At 37.3% G+C, this 16973-nt stretch overlaps 1 protein-coding gene across 1 annotated transcript; it reads left to right on the forward strand.

Annotated features, from left to right (window-relative positions):
- The first annotated feature begins 1989 nt into the window (after positions 1 to 1989).
- On the forward strand, positions 1990 to 15742 carry TMX4 (thioredoxin related transmembrane protein 4). Its single transcript, XM_029084788.1, has 8 exons — positions 1990 to 2030; positions 2773 to 2888; positions 6800 to 6845; positions 7866 to 7994; positions 8811 to 8856; positions 11703 to 11804; positions 14098 to 14161; positions 15456 to 15742. Exons 1-8 carry the CDS (start codon positions 1990 to 1992, stop codon positions 15740 to 15742), a joined length of 831 nt encoding a protein of 276 aa, XP_028940621.1.
- The last annotated feature ends 1231 nt before the right edge of the window (positions 15743 to 16973 follow it).

The raw sequence follows: 16973 nt of genomic DNA on the forward strand, positions 1-16973 counted from the left end.
ATTCTGTGATTCTGTAATCCAGAGAAGAAACGTCGTAGTTGTACCGTGACTCTTGTAGAAATACGAATTGGTCACAGTTCTAAAGGATTCATCCGAAGCCTGTGTTGAAATAAAGCACCTCCTTAAGCTTCAGTTCTTCAGCTCGTAGTTGTACCGTGACTCTTGTAGAAATATGAATTGGTCACAGTTCTAAAGGATTCATCTGAAGCCTGTGTTGGCATAAAGCACCTCCTTAAGCTTCAGTTCTTCAGGGTGCAGAAAGTTTTTTTGAAACTTTTGATAAAGATGACCTCAGTGTGAACTATTTCACTCTTCTGTATCTTACTGAAGTAGAAAGTGTAGGGGGAGATATTTTAAGACTGAGAGGGAGGTAAAATAAAGCTTTGGCAACAGAATGTTTTTATTATTTCTAGAAGGCACTTCCTGAATTCCTCTTACTGCTTCAAGTGCTCTGTAACAAATACATATGTAAAGCTTCAGGAAAGTCAGGATGGTGAAGTAAACAGCAGGGATAATTATGGCAAGAATCTGATGTCTATTGCAAGTTCTTTCTTGTATGTGTGGGGACAGGGTGTTTCCTGTCTGGCAAAAATTGTAATTTCAGGAATGTAAAGCAAATATTTTAAGTCTGATTGTGCCAGTGTTGAGCTTGAGTGGATGGATCTTGTAACATCATATGTGACTGTTGCCATCCCACCTCCAATATTGGTAGTAAAATCTAGGAAGCCAACAACTAAGGCTTTTTGTGAAGTTCCTTGTAATGTTCTGTCACTGCCAAACTGTGATATGAGTGGGTTTTAATATGTTGAGCAAAAGAAAATGTTTATAATCATATGAATGAATATTAACCATGTTTATTGAATATTCCACTTAATTTCATTTAGAAGTAATGCTCATGAATGTGAAATGCAAACATAAATGTTGATACGGGCCAAATTTCTATTTCAAGATCAGATAGTACCTTAAACAGGCTGAAAGGTATACTCATCTTGAAAACTTCATGGCTTGAGTTGGACACATCTAGAGAAGCCGGGTTTATAAAACATTCCTACTCTTGTCTTGAATTTTAGAGCAAAATCAGCAGCGTTATCTGATGGATTTTTCTTACTTACCAGTCAAGCTATTGTAATAAAATAACACTCAAGTACAGTGTCTGTCAAACTGTTATTAAAAGCCCTTTCTAGGCAAGCAGCACAATGGGAAACAACTCTGCGTGTGAGACTTGGTTCCAGCATCTTCTTAAAAGATACTGAGTGGCTGTTTCTTCACAAGCTAAGATTTATGTACTGTTTGCAGATAATCTCATATGAAGTGATGTTGATTCAAAAACCCACAGTATTTAAAATAATAAATTTCTAGTACAGTAAAATACATCACATATTTAAATTGCATCCTTTTAACTTCCCAATAACAAGATTTCCTTTTTTAAATACTTAAGTTTCAGAGCCATCATAAAGCACTCAGAGTAAATTTGTTTCTACCTCTTCTGTGACAAAGTACCTGTTTTAGGTTCAGTCTTATTTACATGAAACATCTATGGGTGGCTGGGGTGATCTCTGCAACCACCATGAAAATAAGAATTCCTGATCAGAAGACAGAGAATAGGAAGTGCAACTCTTTAAATCAGCTGGTAGTACTGGCAGACAAACTGAAGGAGTAAAGAGGTTTCTTGTACAGATTCCCAGTTAGAGTGTACTGGTTATGTGGGCTGTTAAGAATATCAGCCTTTGCCCATGAAGAAATTTGTTTCTGCAGGATATATGCAGTCCTGTGAGTAGTGTGTCTCTAGACCCACTAATTTTGCTCCCTTTCATTTTACAATATCTGAAATCTGCATAGATACATTTCCACCTCCACCACACCAATGAATTAGGTTAAAACGTGTAAAGGTCTCTCTTCATTTGTGAAAGAATTGGTCAACATATGGGCAATTGCCATGGCTCAGTTACATGCTGTACCTACTTGTTCTGTGTTACCATAATCGAATACATGACAGACCACTGCAAGCAGACTTTGTCAACCAAGTTAGGGTAAAATACATGAAGATGGCAAATGGGGTTTTATCAGCATTTAAGCATTATCTGGTATTATTACTTCATATGAGCTGTTCTGTTTTCATGTTGATATTAACAACAATTGCAAACTTGGTTTGATTATTCCAATTGGTAGTATAGAAAACTCAGCTCTGGAAACATGCTTTCTTGTTTTGCTGAAATTAATCCTAAGGAAAAAAAAAGACTTGAGAGAGATGGGCAGTATGAGCAGTAGGAATTTGATGTGTACTCTTTTTAAGTCTCTAAAGAGTGATATCAAAAAGGGCCTGCTTTGATATATTGAGTAGTGGGCTAAGGCGAATGTAATTTCTGGAAGTTCCAAGGTGTGGGAAATCAATATGAAATGTTACTTTGAAAGATACCACTTCAGAGGACAGGCTGGCTTCAATAATTTAGATAGCTGCCATGGGAATGGATTTATTTCATATGTAAATCGAATAAATCACGAGAGGTGAGGGGTTTGGATATGAATTTCTCAGATCTGTGGAGGATTGTTTTTGTTTTAATAACACGAGGATGAATGTAGGGACTGATACAAAACGACTTGGTTATCTAATTCAGTAGACTTGGTTAAGAAAAACTGCAGGGTTTTTTCCCTGTGTGATTGATGTGTTTGTATTTTCTATATACAGTATATATAGAATTGAATGAATATAATGAATTTGAATGTCTGTAAGTGTAAGAATATTAAAATATTTAATTTGTCTTCACCCATCAGCTACGCTCCTTGGTGTCCAGCTTGTCAACAGATTGAATTGACTTGGGAGAGTTTTGCAAAGGAAAGTGAACACCTAGATATCACTGTGGGAAAGGTGGATGTCACTCAGGAACCAGGTATAGTATGAAATAGACTGTTTTAATAAAAGGAATTATTCAATTTAAGTACCACTTAGTATCTGAGAGTTTGTGTTATTTTACTGGAGTACCTGGGATACCAGCCAAGTCAGAAAAGAGGTTTCTAAATCAAAATGTTATCCACATTTTCTTTTTCCATATAATTCATATTTGTGAGCCTAAGTTTATAAACTCAATTTGAAGGATTAAAGAATTAGCGGGGGGGGGGAGGTGTGATTTGGCTTAATACTGTATTAAAAGGGACTTATGCTCAGTTTTAATCTTATTCACTGAAAGCTGCTGCCTTTGTCTCCTCCAAACTGTCTGCAGAAGAACCTTGTTCTGTAGCCTCCACTTAGGGAGAGTTTCAGGGTGTGGTAGCATTACCACAGTGTGAGCCTTCTTTTAGAAGTTCTTAACTGTTTCTATGATGGTGCTAGTTTATTGTCTTGTTTAATAGGAGCAGTGCTTTAACATATAGATGTTTGTGTTCATGATGTATGCATACAAATGTGTTTACAAAAAGGATTTCCTAACTATCCACAGAAGCATGAATACAATCTTTATTCCTTTAGTGACTCCCTTCAGAGTTCTGAATGTGTTTTTGTGTAAGCAATACCAATATTGTTTAAACCTCTGCATCTCTTGAGAATGCTTCATGCTCTTTTTTGGCTTTGAAGGGATAAAAGATTTTATCAGCAGTATCAAAAGACTAACAGAGTTAGGAAGAGATGTTACTAAAGTAAAAAGGCTAAGCTTTACTGATTTTTTTTTTTTTTTTTTCCTTATAAAGTGTGTGGAAAATATGTCCATTTTATTATTTGGAAACATGCCAAATAAGTTGGCTTTATCATGTTAACAGCAGGGAAATGACTTAAACTCTGGTTTCAGAGCAATTTAAGTTCACAAGAAAATGCCAGCTGTTCTAGACCTTGTGTAGACTAATGTTTTGTTAAAAGTTTAGAAATATACAAAAACTCTGCCAAAAAGCTGTTGATGGAGGGCTCTCCTTTAGTGCATATAATAGTCATTATCAGTTTATTAAACAGATGAGTTTGAATATTCAAAATTAGATTAGATTCTGCACATTAACAAAGTAGTGGTTACTCTGGAGTTAAGGCTGCAGGAGGGGATCCATTATCATCCTTTCTTCTTATTTTCTCACAATTAGACAGGATGTGACTGTAACTTAAAACTGCACTTTCAGAAGTGAGGCAGTGAAAATAAAAATACTTGAGATCTTGAATTCTTCTTTCTGGTAAAGAACTTGAAGTATTGGGACCTGAAGGGATCAGGTACTTCACACTTTCTTCTGGTCTAAATTTTTCTGAATGTTGAGTGATGCCAGGTTCTTCAGACCTTAGATGTGACTTTGTGGTGGTTTAACCACAGAGGCTCGCTCACTGCCCGGGTGTGATTACTAACACATTACTAACAGATTACTAACATGTTGTGACAGACGGTGCCCGAGATACGGCCGTGACGACAATACAGCCAATAAAGACCAACCAAACCGCGTGGCCAGTGATGTGATCGTATCAGAAGCTGACACTACACAGTACAGCAAAATCAGAATCCTGAGCCCTCTCCAGCACTGACAGACAGCACTGCAGGGAATATCTGTCGCATATAAGCTTTTACATAGCACAACCACGTGAACAAATAAAACAACATTGTGACCAATCACTATTTAACTACTATATTAAGTGTGTGTGTGTGTGTGTGTATATATATATATAAAAATAAGTATATGTATTTCATAGAATCATAGAATGGTTTGGATTGGAAGGGACCTTAAAGATCATCCAGTTCCAACCCCCCTGCCATCAGCAGGGACACCTTCCACTAGACCATGTTGCTCAAAGCCTCATCCAGCCTGGCCTTCAACACTTCCAGGGAGGGGGCATCCACAACTTCCTTGGGCAACCTGTTCCAGTGTCTGACCACCCTCACAGTGAAAAACTTCTTCCTAATATCTAATCTAAACCTCCCCTCCTTCAGTTTAAACCCATTTCCCCTTGTTTTGTCATTAGTTGTCCTTAGGAAAAGTCCTTCCCCAACTTTCTTGTAGGCCCTTCAGGTACTGGGAGGCCGCTATAAGATCACCCCGGAGCCTTCTCTTTTTCAGGCTGAACAGCCCCAACTCTCTCAGCCTGTCTTCATAGGAGAGGTGCTCCAGCCCTCCGATCATCCTGGTGGCCCTTCTCTGGACTAGTTCTAACTGGTCCATGTTAGAACTTAAAACTGTTTTAACACGCTCTGGTCAGGTCTATTATCACAACCCTTTGTGCCCCTGGTTGGGCGCCAAATAAACTGTGGTGGTTTAACCACAGAGGCTCGCTCACCCGCCCTCCACCCCCCACCCTCTGGTGGGATGGGAGGAGATAATATAAACAAATGGGGCTCATGGGTGAAGACAAGCAGTTTACTAGGATGGTAAGGGAAGAGGGAAACAACACCAAACAATAATAACAACAGCAAGCTCTAGTTAGCAAGCACTAAGGTGAGTTCTTCCTCTCACTTGCAGGTTTTTGTAATTGTCAAGAGGTGGTAGTGCCAAGTAACCCTGACTTTCCTCAGATTTGAGAGCAAGGAGAATGATATCTTCACCTGACAGCTTAGGTAGCTGAGTCATACAGACAGCCTGCTTATGAGATGTTTGGGAGCTTGATGCTTCACAGCTGACTGTTTAGCAACGAAGCTGTGCACTGGGAGATTTTCATTGATGTACCTAACACAGCAGTGAAGCTGGAAGCACTTGCACCTATTACTGTTTAGCAGTACTTAGTGCAAGGCCAGAGAACTTCAAACGCCTTCTCCTCAACAGGCTGCTTTTTGATGATTTGGGTAATTTTTCTGTCCTACAAGTGGCATTATGTTGTCACTGTTTAGGGTGATACTTATAAAAAGATTATTATGTATTTGGCAGTTAGTGAAACATCCACTTTCAGTGTGAGGATCAATTCCAGTCAGCCTCTTAAAGCCTTACTTCAACCTTTCTTTGTCCTTTCTGCTGTCTTATGTCTAATGCTCAAAATGCTGATGTGACTTGCCCTTCTGGATGGTGTAAAAAATTATTCTCATTGCTTAAATTTGCAGTAGTTTACTGAACACCCCAAGCTTTATTATCAGTCTATTGGCAAACCATTTGTATTTACCTAGAGAGGAATGATATATATGAAGGAAGGATAAGAACCTACCAACATCCAAAACATTGTCTTGCTACAGTCATGTTTGTGAGAGAGATTGAACCTTCCTACAGGATATAAGAACAGACTAGTTGTGCAGTGTATATGGATTATTTGAAAGAAGTAAACAGGCAAAAATGAATATTAATTTATTTAATGACTTGAAGTACCCAAGATCTGAAATATACAGCTCTAAATAATTTAAAATCAGCTAGAGGATGAATTAATATCAGGGGCCAGTGTTTGTAAGCCGTTGTTGTCATTGCTATCGTTAGCTGCTCAGTTTTCTAGATTGTGAAACAAAGTTCATCTGGCTGAGAGTATGCACAGACAAAAGCATACAGCATCCTGAAATATGGATGCATTTGTGTGACTCTTCTTTCTCCTGGTTGGAGATGCACACTGCCAAGTCTGGTCAAAAACTCCAGCTGTGTGCAAGTATTGATTAGTGAAATCCATGTAGAAAAATTACCTTGTAGTAAACGTCCTTCAAGGTAAGTATTTGTCACTAATTTCTCAACAGTATTTAGTATCTGTTACTGTTTGTAGCATTTCTAAAGACAAACCGCAAACCTGTATTTACAAAACAGTGGTAAAAGCTGTGTGGTCAGCTGCTTTCTGGTCTACACATACAGATCTGTAGGTATTTGTAGATAAGTCAGAATGCTGCGAAACGTCAGTTTTACTGAACTATTTGGTGTGGTTTTTTTCTTCCCTTTCTAGGCTTGAGTGGTCGTTTCTTTGTTACAACACTTCCTACAATTTACCAGTAAGTGTGTCATACTAGAAACAGTCGTCTTTTTTCCTGTCCTGTTTGAAAAGTGGCATGGAAGTTGTCATGAACAACCACCCTATTTCACTTTTGTCAGTCTCTCAAACATTTCTCAGGAGCTTGGTGCACTCAATGAACATAAAGTGTGTATTTTTAACTTGGAGTGGAAGGTTCTCCTACAAACACTTTTGTACCTAGATAAAAGCGATGCTTTTTCAGTCTAGCAAAAAACACTTAGTAACTTCTGTAAAAATTGGTGCAAGTTTGCAGTAGAAACCTGACCATATGTGAGCAGACATACCTGACTTTATATAAGTGTCACATATATATATATAAATTTCCCATTTGAATAATTGACTGTATAGGTCACATGTGAAACGGTGCAGAAACTTTCCACTGCTTGCTGTACTGTTTCTCTTACTGCTGGAATGCTTCATCTCTTGACTCAGTACCAACATGTACCTGTTGACTCCTCCTTGTCACTTGTTTTAAACTGTAACTCGGAAATGCAGATAAAAATGAAGGAATAGTGACTTTTGATTTCTGTTCAGGTTATTGTTTAGAGCTATGATTGTATTGATAAAGTCCTCACTTGGGACTTTTATTTAGTTTAAGTGGCTTTACTAAGTTCCCCTGTTATCAGTACTGCTAAAAACGGATTAGGAAAGATGTTTGCTATATCTCTTCTCTGATAAAAAGATGTCATTCTTCATTGAACCCTTTATTAAGTCATGTCTAAAAATGATGTTGTTAACCTCATGTGCTTTGTATCTGCAGTAGCGTGAGTGCAGTTTTATTTGAGAAAAATAGCATTTTTAATGCAAAAGCTCATGTTGTTTAAAAACTGAGACCTTCCATCGTGGATTAGTTTCAAAATATATTGAAAGTGCTTAGGTTTTGCACTTTCATATAAAGTATGTAGGTGGTTTTGTTTTTGTTGTTTGTTTTGTTTGATGCAGTTTGTTGTTTGATACAGGTTAAGCAATATCTGTGTTAATACTTATTTTTGGATTTTAGTGCAAATGAAGGAATATTTCGCAGATACCGAGGCTCACGGACATTGGAAGATCTTCAAGGTTATGTTTTAGAGAGAAGATGGGAAGCTGTGGAGCCCGTAGCAGGATGGAAGTCTCCATCTTCTTTAATGTAATGTAACACTTTGTTTTTATTAACAACAAACATGCTTTATAGCTCATTATTCATAAAGGATGTTATGCTGACAGCCTGGAGGCTTTTCTGTTCATACCTACCGAGGCTTGTTTATATTAACGTTGGAAATATATAAAGGAAAAAAGTCCAGCCACTGAGCATTATGTAAGTGACAGTTTCAGTATCTGCTGAGTACTAGAATCAAATGCATGTTTATGTAGATTATTACTTCATGGCTTCTGGCTACTTGGGGCAGGCAACCTTTAGCTTTAAGGTTTTCTTGTTTATTTGTTTACAAGGAAGTCTCTGGAATAGGAAAGAGTATAGTGCTTACACAGTCTATCAGAATTTGTTTTCAGAGCACTGAATTTACTTTGAAATAGCATAGAATGTTTGTGTGATATAAAGGATGAACCCAAGATTCTGTTGGGGCCTGCATTTTGTGACTAAAGCTGTTATGTGTAAGTTCTTGTCAAAGATACAGTGGCTGTCCTTAGTTTTCATCTTGAGAATGAAGAAGAGCTATATGATATTTAGGAATGGGGAAAGGAGCTACAGGACTGGAATTGGTATTTCTTGATTATTCTCAAATGTCATCTTTCAAGTCACTCTTTCAGTGCTTTGCAATCAGCTGGCTTAAATGAACATAATACAGAAAAAATGTATTTGTTTGCAGTTGCCTCCTTCTGACAATTACTAGGGGCTGAATGGCATTGAGTCTATAGAATCTTTTTCTGGTTTCTGGGCAGTTTGCTGTGTGTCTCAACTGCTGTAAGTCTTAGAACCTGTTCCTTCCTTTTCCTTATTTTCTAGGATGCATGGTATGGCAGGGCTGTTTCACCTCTCTGGATGGATCAGGGTAAGTAAATATGTGGTAGTGTTTTTCATACCCCCGTTTACATGTACAATAATAATCTGTTAAGAAATCAAAACGTAACTGAATATTTTATTATGCTTTTATGAGAGATAAATTTTCTTTACACTTACTGTATATTGTGTGTATAGTATCTTTGCACTATAAATTTTGTAGTACTAAGAGACTATACCAGAAATGGCAGTTTGATTGTAAAGATTATCATCAGTACTGAAAACACTTACTGTTCTTATTATCTTGGTGGAGTTAAAATGTTCTATCAGAGTGTGCTAACATGATAAAATAGGTTTTTTTGAGAGCTGCTGCAAAAATGGTTATAAACATCAGGAATTCATTTAGTATCTATCAGGTTCTCTCATTTAGTACAATTCCTGAATATTATATCCAGCTTCATTTTCAGAGTTGTAAATCACGTGCTTCTGCAGTTCATTGACATCTGGTATATTGTACAGGAGAAGAGAAGGGTAATGGTTCTGGTTTTTTAGGAAGACTTTCTACATCTGATTTTCAAACTGTCAACGCTGTTTGCATAGGAACACAATAAATTTGGCCAATAGAGTCATTATCAGAAGTAAAGGAGAAATGTTTAGCGTACACTGAATTATGCTTTGAACTTCAAAATATTTCAAGACTCTTTCATTTGGGAGCTATCAAAGTTTTCCTGTAGCATGCAGATCCTGAGAATTTTCAGACTTTTCCAGTTCTGTTCAGGAAACATACTCTTTCTTAAAATCTTCAAGTGTAGCCAAGATTGAGAGACTGTATTTGATTGTAGCAAAAGGTTTTAATATTGTAACATGTGCTACAAAAAATAAATGTAGTGGAGAGTTTGAACAAAGTTTGTATCACTTCCGGTAAGCCTCTAACGAATTCAGAATCAAACAAAACTTTCAATTACCAGGTTGATTATTTCTTTCACTGCATAGCGTTAAGTTTTTATAGCCTTCTAGCATTTCTCTTCTGTGGTTGCTGTGTAATGATGTTGCCTCTGTCTAGCTTCCTTCCTGAAAGATCAAATGCTCTGGGAAGAAAACTTCTCTAATTTGAATTCCACTTTGAATATTTCAGTAGTACATTTCCTCATTCTTCTTGCTGTGCTGTCCTTGCATATGCTTTAATAAATGTTGGGAGCTGTTCTGACATTAAAAAAAAAAAAAGACCCTGGAATTTCAATATTTAAACTTTTGTAAATGTTGATTGTAGTTTGTTTTCTAATGGATACAGTCTTGGAAGAGATCTAATGTCATAATTTCCTTCCTTCCTTCCTTCCTTCCTTCCTTCCTTCCTTCCTTCCTTCCTTCCTTCCTTCCTTCCTTCCTTCCTTCCTTCCTTCCTTCCTTCCTTCCTTCCTTCCTTCCTTCCTTCCTTCCTTCCTTCCTTCCTTCCTTCCTTCCTTCCTTCCTTCCTTCCTTCCTTCCTTCCTTCCTTCCTTCCTTCCTTCCTTCCTTCCTTCCTTCCTTCCTTCCTTCCTTCCTTCCTTCCTTCCTTCCTTCCTTCCTTCCTTCCTTCCTTCCTTCCTTCCTTCCTTCCTTCCTTCCTTCCTTCCTTCCTTCCTTCCTTCCTTCCTTCCTTCCTTCCTTCCTTCCTTCCTTCCTTCCTTCCTTCCTTCCTTCCTTCCTTCCTTCCTTCCTTCCTTCCTTCCTTCCTTCCTTCCTTCCTTCCTTCCTTCCTTCCTTCCTTCCTTCCTTCCTTCCTTCCTTCCTTCCTTCCTTCCTTCCTTCCTTCCTTCCTTCCTTCCTTCCTTCCTTCCTTCCTTCCTTCCTTCCTTCCTTCCTTCCTTCCTTCCTTCCTTCCTTCCTTCCTTCCTTCCTTCCTTCCTTCCTTCCTTCCTTCCTTCCTTCCTTCCTTCCTTCCTTCCTTCCTTCCTTCCTTCCTTCCTTCCTTCCTTCCTTCCTTCCTTCCTTCGAATAACAGACTTCAGTTTCAAAGAAATCTTAACATTGTATTTGGATTATTCTTTTTAAATTTGTAAGTGAAATCACTTAGTGTCTGCTTAGAATGGGTGGCTCCTTTTAAGAACTAAAGAGCTTGAGTAAGAACTAAATGACTCAATTTTAGTTAATGAATGAATTCCTGAATTTAAGTTGTATTTTGACCTTGTGCAACTTTTAAGTGTCTACCACTCGGTTTCCCAGATGTAATTATGAGGATAAAGCTCTCAATGAGGTTACATTTTTTTTTTTTTTCCACTTGGTGGTATGCTTGTGAAGGGAGTGTAAAAGAACACTTGCTTTTAACCTGACTTGATTGCTTTTTCGGATCTGAAATGTTTAAGTTCTAAGTTACCTATTAAAATCATCAGCTTTATAGACTGAAATTGGTGCTGCAGCTGTCGTTATTGGGGATGCTTAGTCTATGATCTCCTTCCTGCAACGGAGGCCATCAAAACAGACACATACGTTCATGCTGTGGGTTCGTCTAGCCCAATAGTCTGTCTCTGACAGTTGCCACTTTCTTGCAGAGTATAAGGATCAAGAGTGTTGTGATACTTTCCTGTATGCTCTGAGCCTTCCTCATACATTTACCTGCAGTAAAATTACACGTGGCATCTCTAATGCTGAGTATCATAGGAAGAAAGAATTGTGCATCCTTTGCTTTAAAAGCTTTTTAATGTGAACATTAGAAAGAAAAACAAGATTTAGATTTGATGGTATTAAAAGAATTACGGTATGACATTTAAGGATGACTAGGGCTTGAGAGGGAAGACTTAAGTATAAATACTGTTAAATTGATCTATAATTAAGATTTTTCATTTATGTAATGGCCATGACAGTATAAATCATAAGTAGTGTAAGGTGTGAAGTTACTAAGTATCTTCCTCTCATTTCCAGCAAATTCATACCTACCTCACTGTCACTCTTGGAATTCATGTTTGGATTTCTTATGCAATCTTCATCTTAGCTACCTTATTGATTGGCCTGTTCCTGGGTTTGGTAAGAAAGCATCTTACTTTCTTTTTCTAGGTTACATAGAATGTTTGCTTTGCATTAATTTGTGAAAAAAGGAATGAACTTCACTGATAAGATGTATTGAAGTACCTTATTTTAATGATATATCTCTTCTCCCTGGTATCCAGTGATAAGATGTGTGGGAATGGTTCAGAGCTGTTCCAGAGGAGGTTTAAACTGGACATTAGGAAGCCTTTCTTTACCAAGAGGTTAACTTAGAGTGAACCAGCCTTAACCTTTACCAAAAGGAGGTAACAACAGTTCAGCAGAGTGGATCTGCAGTACTGAATACTTAAGAATTTTAAGAGAAGAGAATAGAATGGAATAGACCATTTCAACTGGAAGGGACCTACAGCAATCATCTAGTCCAGCTGACTGACAAGTCAGAGCTGACCAAGTTAAAGCATGTTATTAAGGGTGTTATCCAAATGCCTCTAAAACTCTGACAGGCTAGGGGCGTTAACCACCTCTCTAGGAAGCCTATTCCAGTGTTTACCTCCCAGGTTAACCTTTTTATGAAATTCATGCTTCAATTTAGATTTGTTTAGTCCATCCACTAAACAAGTGATTTTTATATTGGCCTTTTGTATCTGAGACTTTTGTACTTAAGAGCTGAATGCACGTGGTCAGAATTGTGTAAAGACTCAACTTTCTAAAAACACAGGCTTTGTGGAGAGACTTATTAGCTGGAGTGGGATTGTATTTGTGAGAGTTAGCAATGTAAGTATGCTGCTGCACTGTTACTCAAAATGATAATATTTTTTTAAAGGCTTTGAAGATTTGGGGGTTTAATTGATTTACTTTATTCCAGGGCAGAGCTTTATGGTTACAGCTTGGTTTTACTAAAATATGACTTCACTTCTTTCTCCCCCATGATCTTTTGATTTGAGTTCTCATTAGTAATTGAAAAATCTGACCTCTCTTGTTACTCACCAGTAATGGTGCATTCATATTTCAAACTTCATAACATCAGGAAGGTTATTCAAACAAACCTGTTAGCTATATATGCAAATGTTAAGAACCATATCCTGAGCCCTATGTTGTTTCATCAGTGGAAACAGTTCAAAGTTGCTTTACCTGTAAAGCTGGGATTATTTCCTCTCAGAATATTTGAATGATGTGGCTCTACAACCTGTCCAATATCAATATTAAATAAGAAACTGAGCTGGAAAAGGAGATATAGATGGGAGCAGAAGTTCTTACAGACTAGTTGTTTGGTCCACAAGCATTTTCTGCAGCTGCAAAGACAGTTTAGAACAGTTATACTCATAACTGGTTTACTAGCTGCTAAATTGCTGTTTCATGTAGGAAGTTTGTTGTTTCTGGCATTTGAATTTCTGCCCTTCAGCCCAAATTTAGTGGTAATGAAATAAAGAAATATTGCATAAGTATGTTTCACATCATTATAGGGAAGTGATTTCAAAGCTCTCTGTGTGTGTGTATTTAGGCAAAATCACATTTTTATACATAATATGTGTACAGAATTGTATATACGAGCAAATGTCTTTCATTATACAATTTAAATATCTGCATTTTTCTAGATGGCAGATTTTCATCACCAAATGAGTGCAAATCAAATTAGTGTAACTAGGAGCCAATCAATGTGATGATTTGAAAAAAAATTTTCCTTCTTCCTTCACTAAAAAAAAAACCAAACCCTGAAAAAACTGAAAAAATGTGAAGTTAATCTATCAGCTTTTTCTTAAAAGCTTTTCAATGATTGAAATGTATTTAACACAGTATCATCTGTCTCTCCTTTGCATTGTTCTTAGCACATGAGACACAAATATCTTCCTTGCATTTTGATTTTATGAGTTCTACACTAGACTGCTTTAAATAACAACAAAACCTAAAAGACAAAATCAAGCACAAAAGGTGGAAGTGCACATCATATGTTGGGGAGTCAGGGGTAGGAATTGAATAACATCCCAAAATATACAAAATCTTGACAAAGCGGTTTCTTTAGTTTTAAATAAATGAAAATTCCTCAACTGTGTTCTGGGCTGCTCTTCTTAAGATGCAAGCTGTTTCAATAGTGAATAAATTTAGAGAAATAGGAGGCAGAAAATTTGGAGTAGAAAGCAGGTTGGTATACACTGAGAACACATTCCACTTCAGCTCTTTAGCACAGCTCTTATCTCTCAGCAAGATAATACAATTTCCTAAATTTTATTGTATGTCTATTTAAAAAGCATGAGAAAATACTTAATAGCAGGGGCTGCTGGGATGGTTTACTAATAAATGTCTTTTTTTTTTCCTTTTTTTTTCCTTTACACAGGTACTTGTTTTGATTTCAGACTGCCTTTGCCCATCCAAATCAAGATACAGAGCTGAAACATCTGGTAAGAACTCTTAAGTGAGTGAGATACCATAGGTTTAAATGTACACTTATGGGAAGGAGAACTTAGATGTGAACCAATGTCAAGAAGTTCTTGACGTCAAGAAGTTAGACATGAACCAATAATCCAGGAATTCATTTTAGTCACCCTGAAAAGGATTCATGTTTTGGGCTCTAAAATACCAAAGTCAAAGCATCCACCTGGATGATAGCAAAGCAGATCAAAAAAACCAGCAGTAATTTGTTCTAGCTTCCACAACTATGAAGAGGCTAAATGCATTCAAAATGAGGAAGACTTGTGAAAAGATACTGGGATGTGTGTATTTTATGCAGGTGTGCATTCACTAGACCTGTGGCTTAAATATAGGAATTTGCAGGACACTTCCACATCCTAATATACACTCTGTATCTTACACTAGGAGATGCAACGTTCTGAACTTGTAAAATTCTCTGCATAATTTGTGGTTCGGGAAAGAACAAGATAGAATCCAATGAATCTAGAGACTGCGGGTGTGGGGACAGGGGAAGGTGTTGCATCTCCTTCACATAAAAGAAGAAAACATAGATCTTCTTGATCCTTAGTCAGAGTGTTTCTGAATAGTATTCTGCTCCCTATGAACATGGGAGGCAAAATCTGCACATGAGATAAAGTCTCTTGTCAGCACCAGATTTGTGTTAAGCTCCAGAGCGCCTTTTGGTATGTTTATGCTTTTAAGTGCAGTCGGAACTTAACTGTAACTTTTTTTTTAAGTTGTGTACATTTGTATGTATTGATTTGCTGTTGAAGGTGAAGATGCACCTGTGACACTTGCCAATAAGACTTTAGCCAAATCTAAATTCATAAGTGTGCAAAATTGCTGTTTTCAAAATCTTAGATGTCCATTGCTATCAGAAGAAACACGCACCTCTGCGTACTTCTGCAGTATGCTATCCCGTTGGCTGGTTGACTCAACAGCAGCTGTTACTGACAGAGCTTACCAGTATCTCACTGCTTTCCCACTGATTTGTTTGATAATTAAACCTCTTCAGGGAGTCAAGTAAAATTGATACGTCTTTAGTTTGTAACTTGGTGGAACAAAATGAAAGCTCTCTATGCTCTATATGCAAAAAAAACAAATGAAAATGGAAGAAAAATACTACTAAAGATTTATTTGAACTAAGGAAAACATAGTCCTATACAAGTTTTCAATAATAACATTCATTAATATTTCAGAATACATACATGGTGATGTAACTTTAAAAGGCATTGTTCTGAGATTCAGTCTAACTGCAGTATTTGAAACTCTTCTTTTGTTTAGAAGAAGCAATTACAAAGGATAATGTGGAGAACGCAGCATTAGAAGAACCGGAGGAGGCTGCAGAACTTTCCGGAGAAGATGCAGATGAGACTGCAGATGTAAAAGATCTCTCAGATGGAGAAGATGCAGCAAATTCAAGTGCTGATGACTCAGAGGAGGATTTAGCACTTGGAAAAGAATCAGGGGAAGAAGAAATGGAGGACTTAAGTAAACAGCCTTTAGCTGATTCAGAAACTGAAAGCTCAGTAAGACAGCGCAAAAGTCAGGTGGCTGATAATGGACTATAGTTGTTTTGGTGATATATTTTGTACACTTGGACCAAAGAAGTATCAGACCCTTCGCCTGAAGCTTACACTTGATTTGTCGTTTGTGTTTACGCAAAACCTCTGCTCTGTCAGCAGGCTTCTATTTTTTTTAAGCTTAATACTTGCTCATTAGGGGTTTTTTATAAGCACGTATGCTATGTGTTGTATAACTTTAGCCATGACAATCAAAATAAGTATATCTTGTGTGTTTGAAGTCTTCTAAGAGAAAAGGGATGTAGCAGGGTCTTAGTTCACCAACTATAAAAAAATGGTCATCTATGCTCGTGTTCCTTTGCAAGTATTGACCTAAGCCAGATCAGGACTTCTAAGTCTTTACAGTAGCTTGGCAGGACTGTGACTTTTCTCTCTGATTATTTCTTGTTTCCAAATGCCACAGAAGCACCAGAGAAGTGATATAGTAGTGAAAGAAGGCACCTTAGTAGTCTTCTATTAAAAATGTTATGTGTGATGAGTGTATTTTTATCACTTTCGGTCAAAGCACCTTTCTCTTTCATTTTTATTGATGTTTGTTTTGAAAGTTTATCATACAGTAGGTCGTGTGCCCCCAGATTTTTAAATTTTTGATAATTTGGAGGCATGTTACAGAGCTCAAACTTGTCAGCTGAATTTTTTTGACCTAAGGAGTTTGAGTAATTGAAAACCTCAGACTGAGAATGAGTGACAGCTAAAAGTTTAAAATATGTTTGAACTTTTAAAAGGTTTAAAGGAAATTATTTTGGTCAGGGGGATTTTTGCCAAAGCATAACTTTTTTTTTTTTTTTTAACCTCCAAGGGATTGTAGGAAGAAGAATTCACTTTGCAGTTCCTAAGTTGTATATTTCTTGCCAATACAAGCTTGTCATGTGGGCAGTGCAGTTCTGCCATTTCCAACTCAGAATACTTTTGGCAGAACTCGAACTGCTTTAGTAATATTAACCGAAGAGGCACTTCAGATTTTACCTTTGATCACTTTTCTACTTTCTGTCACTGGAATTGACACGTTAGGAAAAGAGAGGGGCATGGGTGGGTAGTGGGGAGAAGCTTTTGGTTTTGCTACTCTTGTCAACTTAAAAGTGTATCTATTGAAATGTGTAAAGTGAAAATGACTTGTCAGGCAGACAGCATTATGTATAGTTAGACGACTTAAATCCCAGTATTTAAGGATCCCAGTATTTCCCTCCTTTGGCTTGTTTAATATAGAAGGCTTCTTTTT

Source organism: Antrostomus carolinensis, unplaced genomic scaffold, assembly GCF_000700745.2.
Source record: "Antrostomus carolinensis isolate BGI_N321 unplaced genomic scaffold, ASM70074v2 scaffold11394, whole genome shotgun sequence".
NCBI lineage: Eukaryota > Metazoa > Chordata > Aves > Caprimulgiformes > Caprimulgidae > Antrostomus > Antrostomus carolinensis.

Coding starts and splice junctions, on each gene's coding strand:
- TMX4 (XM_029084788.1), top strand. CDS start 1,990: ATGACAGACCACTGCAAGCAGACTTTGTCAACCAAGTTAGG. Junction 6,846..7,865: donor ACACTTCCTACAATTTACCA/GTAAGTGTGTCA, acceptor TTTGGATTTTAG/TGCAAATGAAGGAATATTTC. Junction 11,805..14,097: donor TTGGCCTGTTCCTGGGTTTG/GTAAGAAAGCAT, acceptor TCCTTTACACAG/GTACTTGTTTTGATTTCAGA.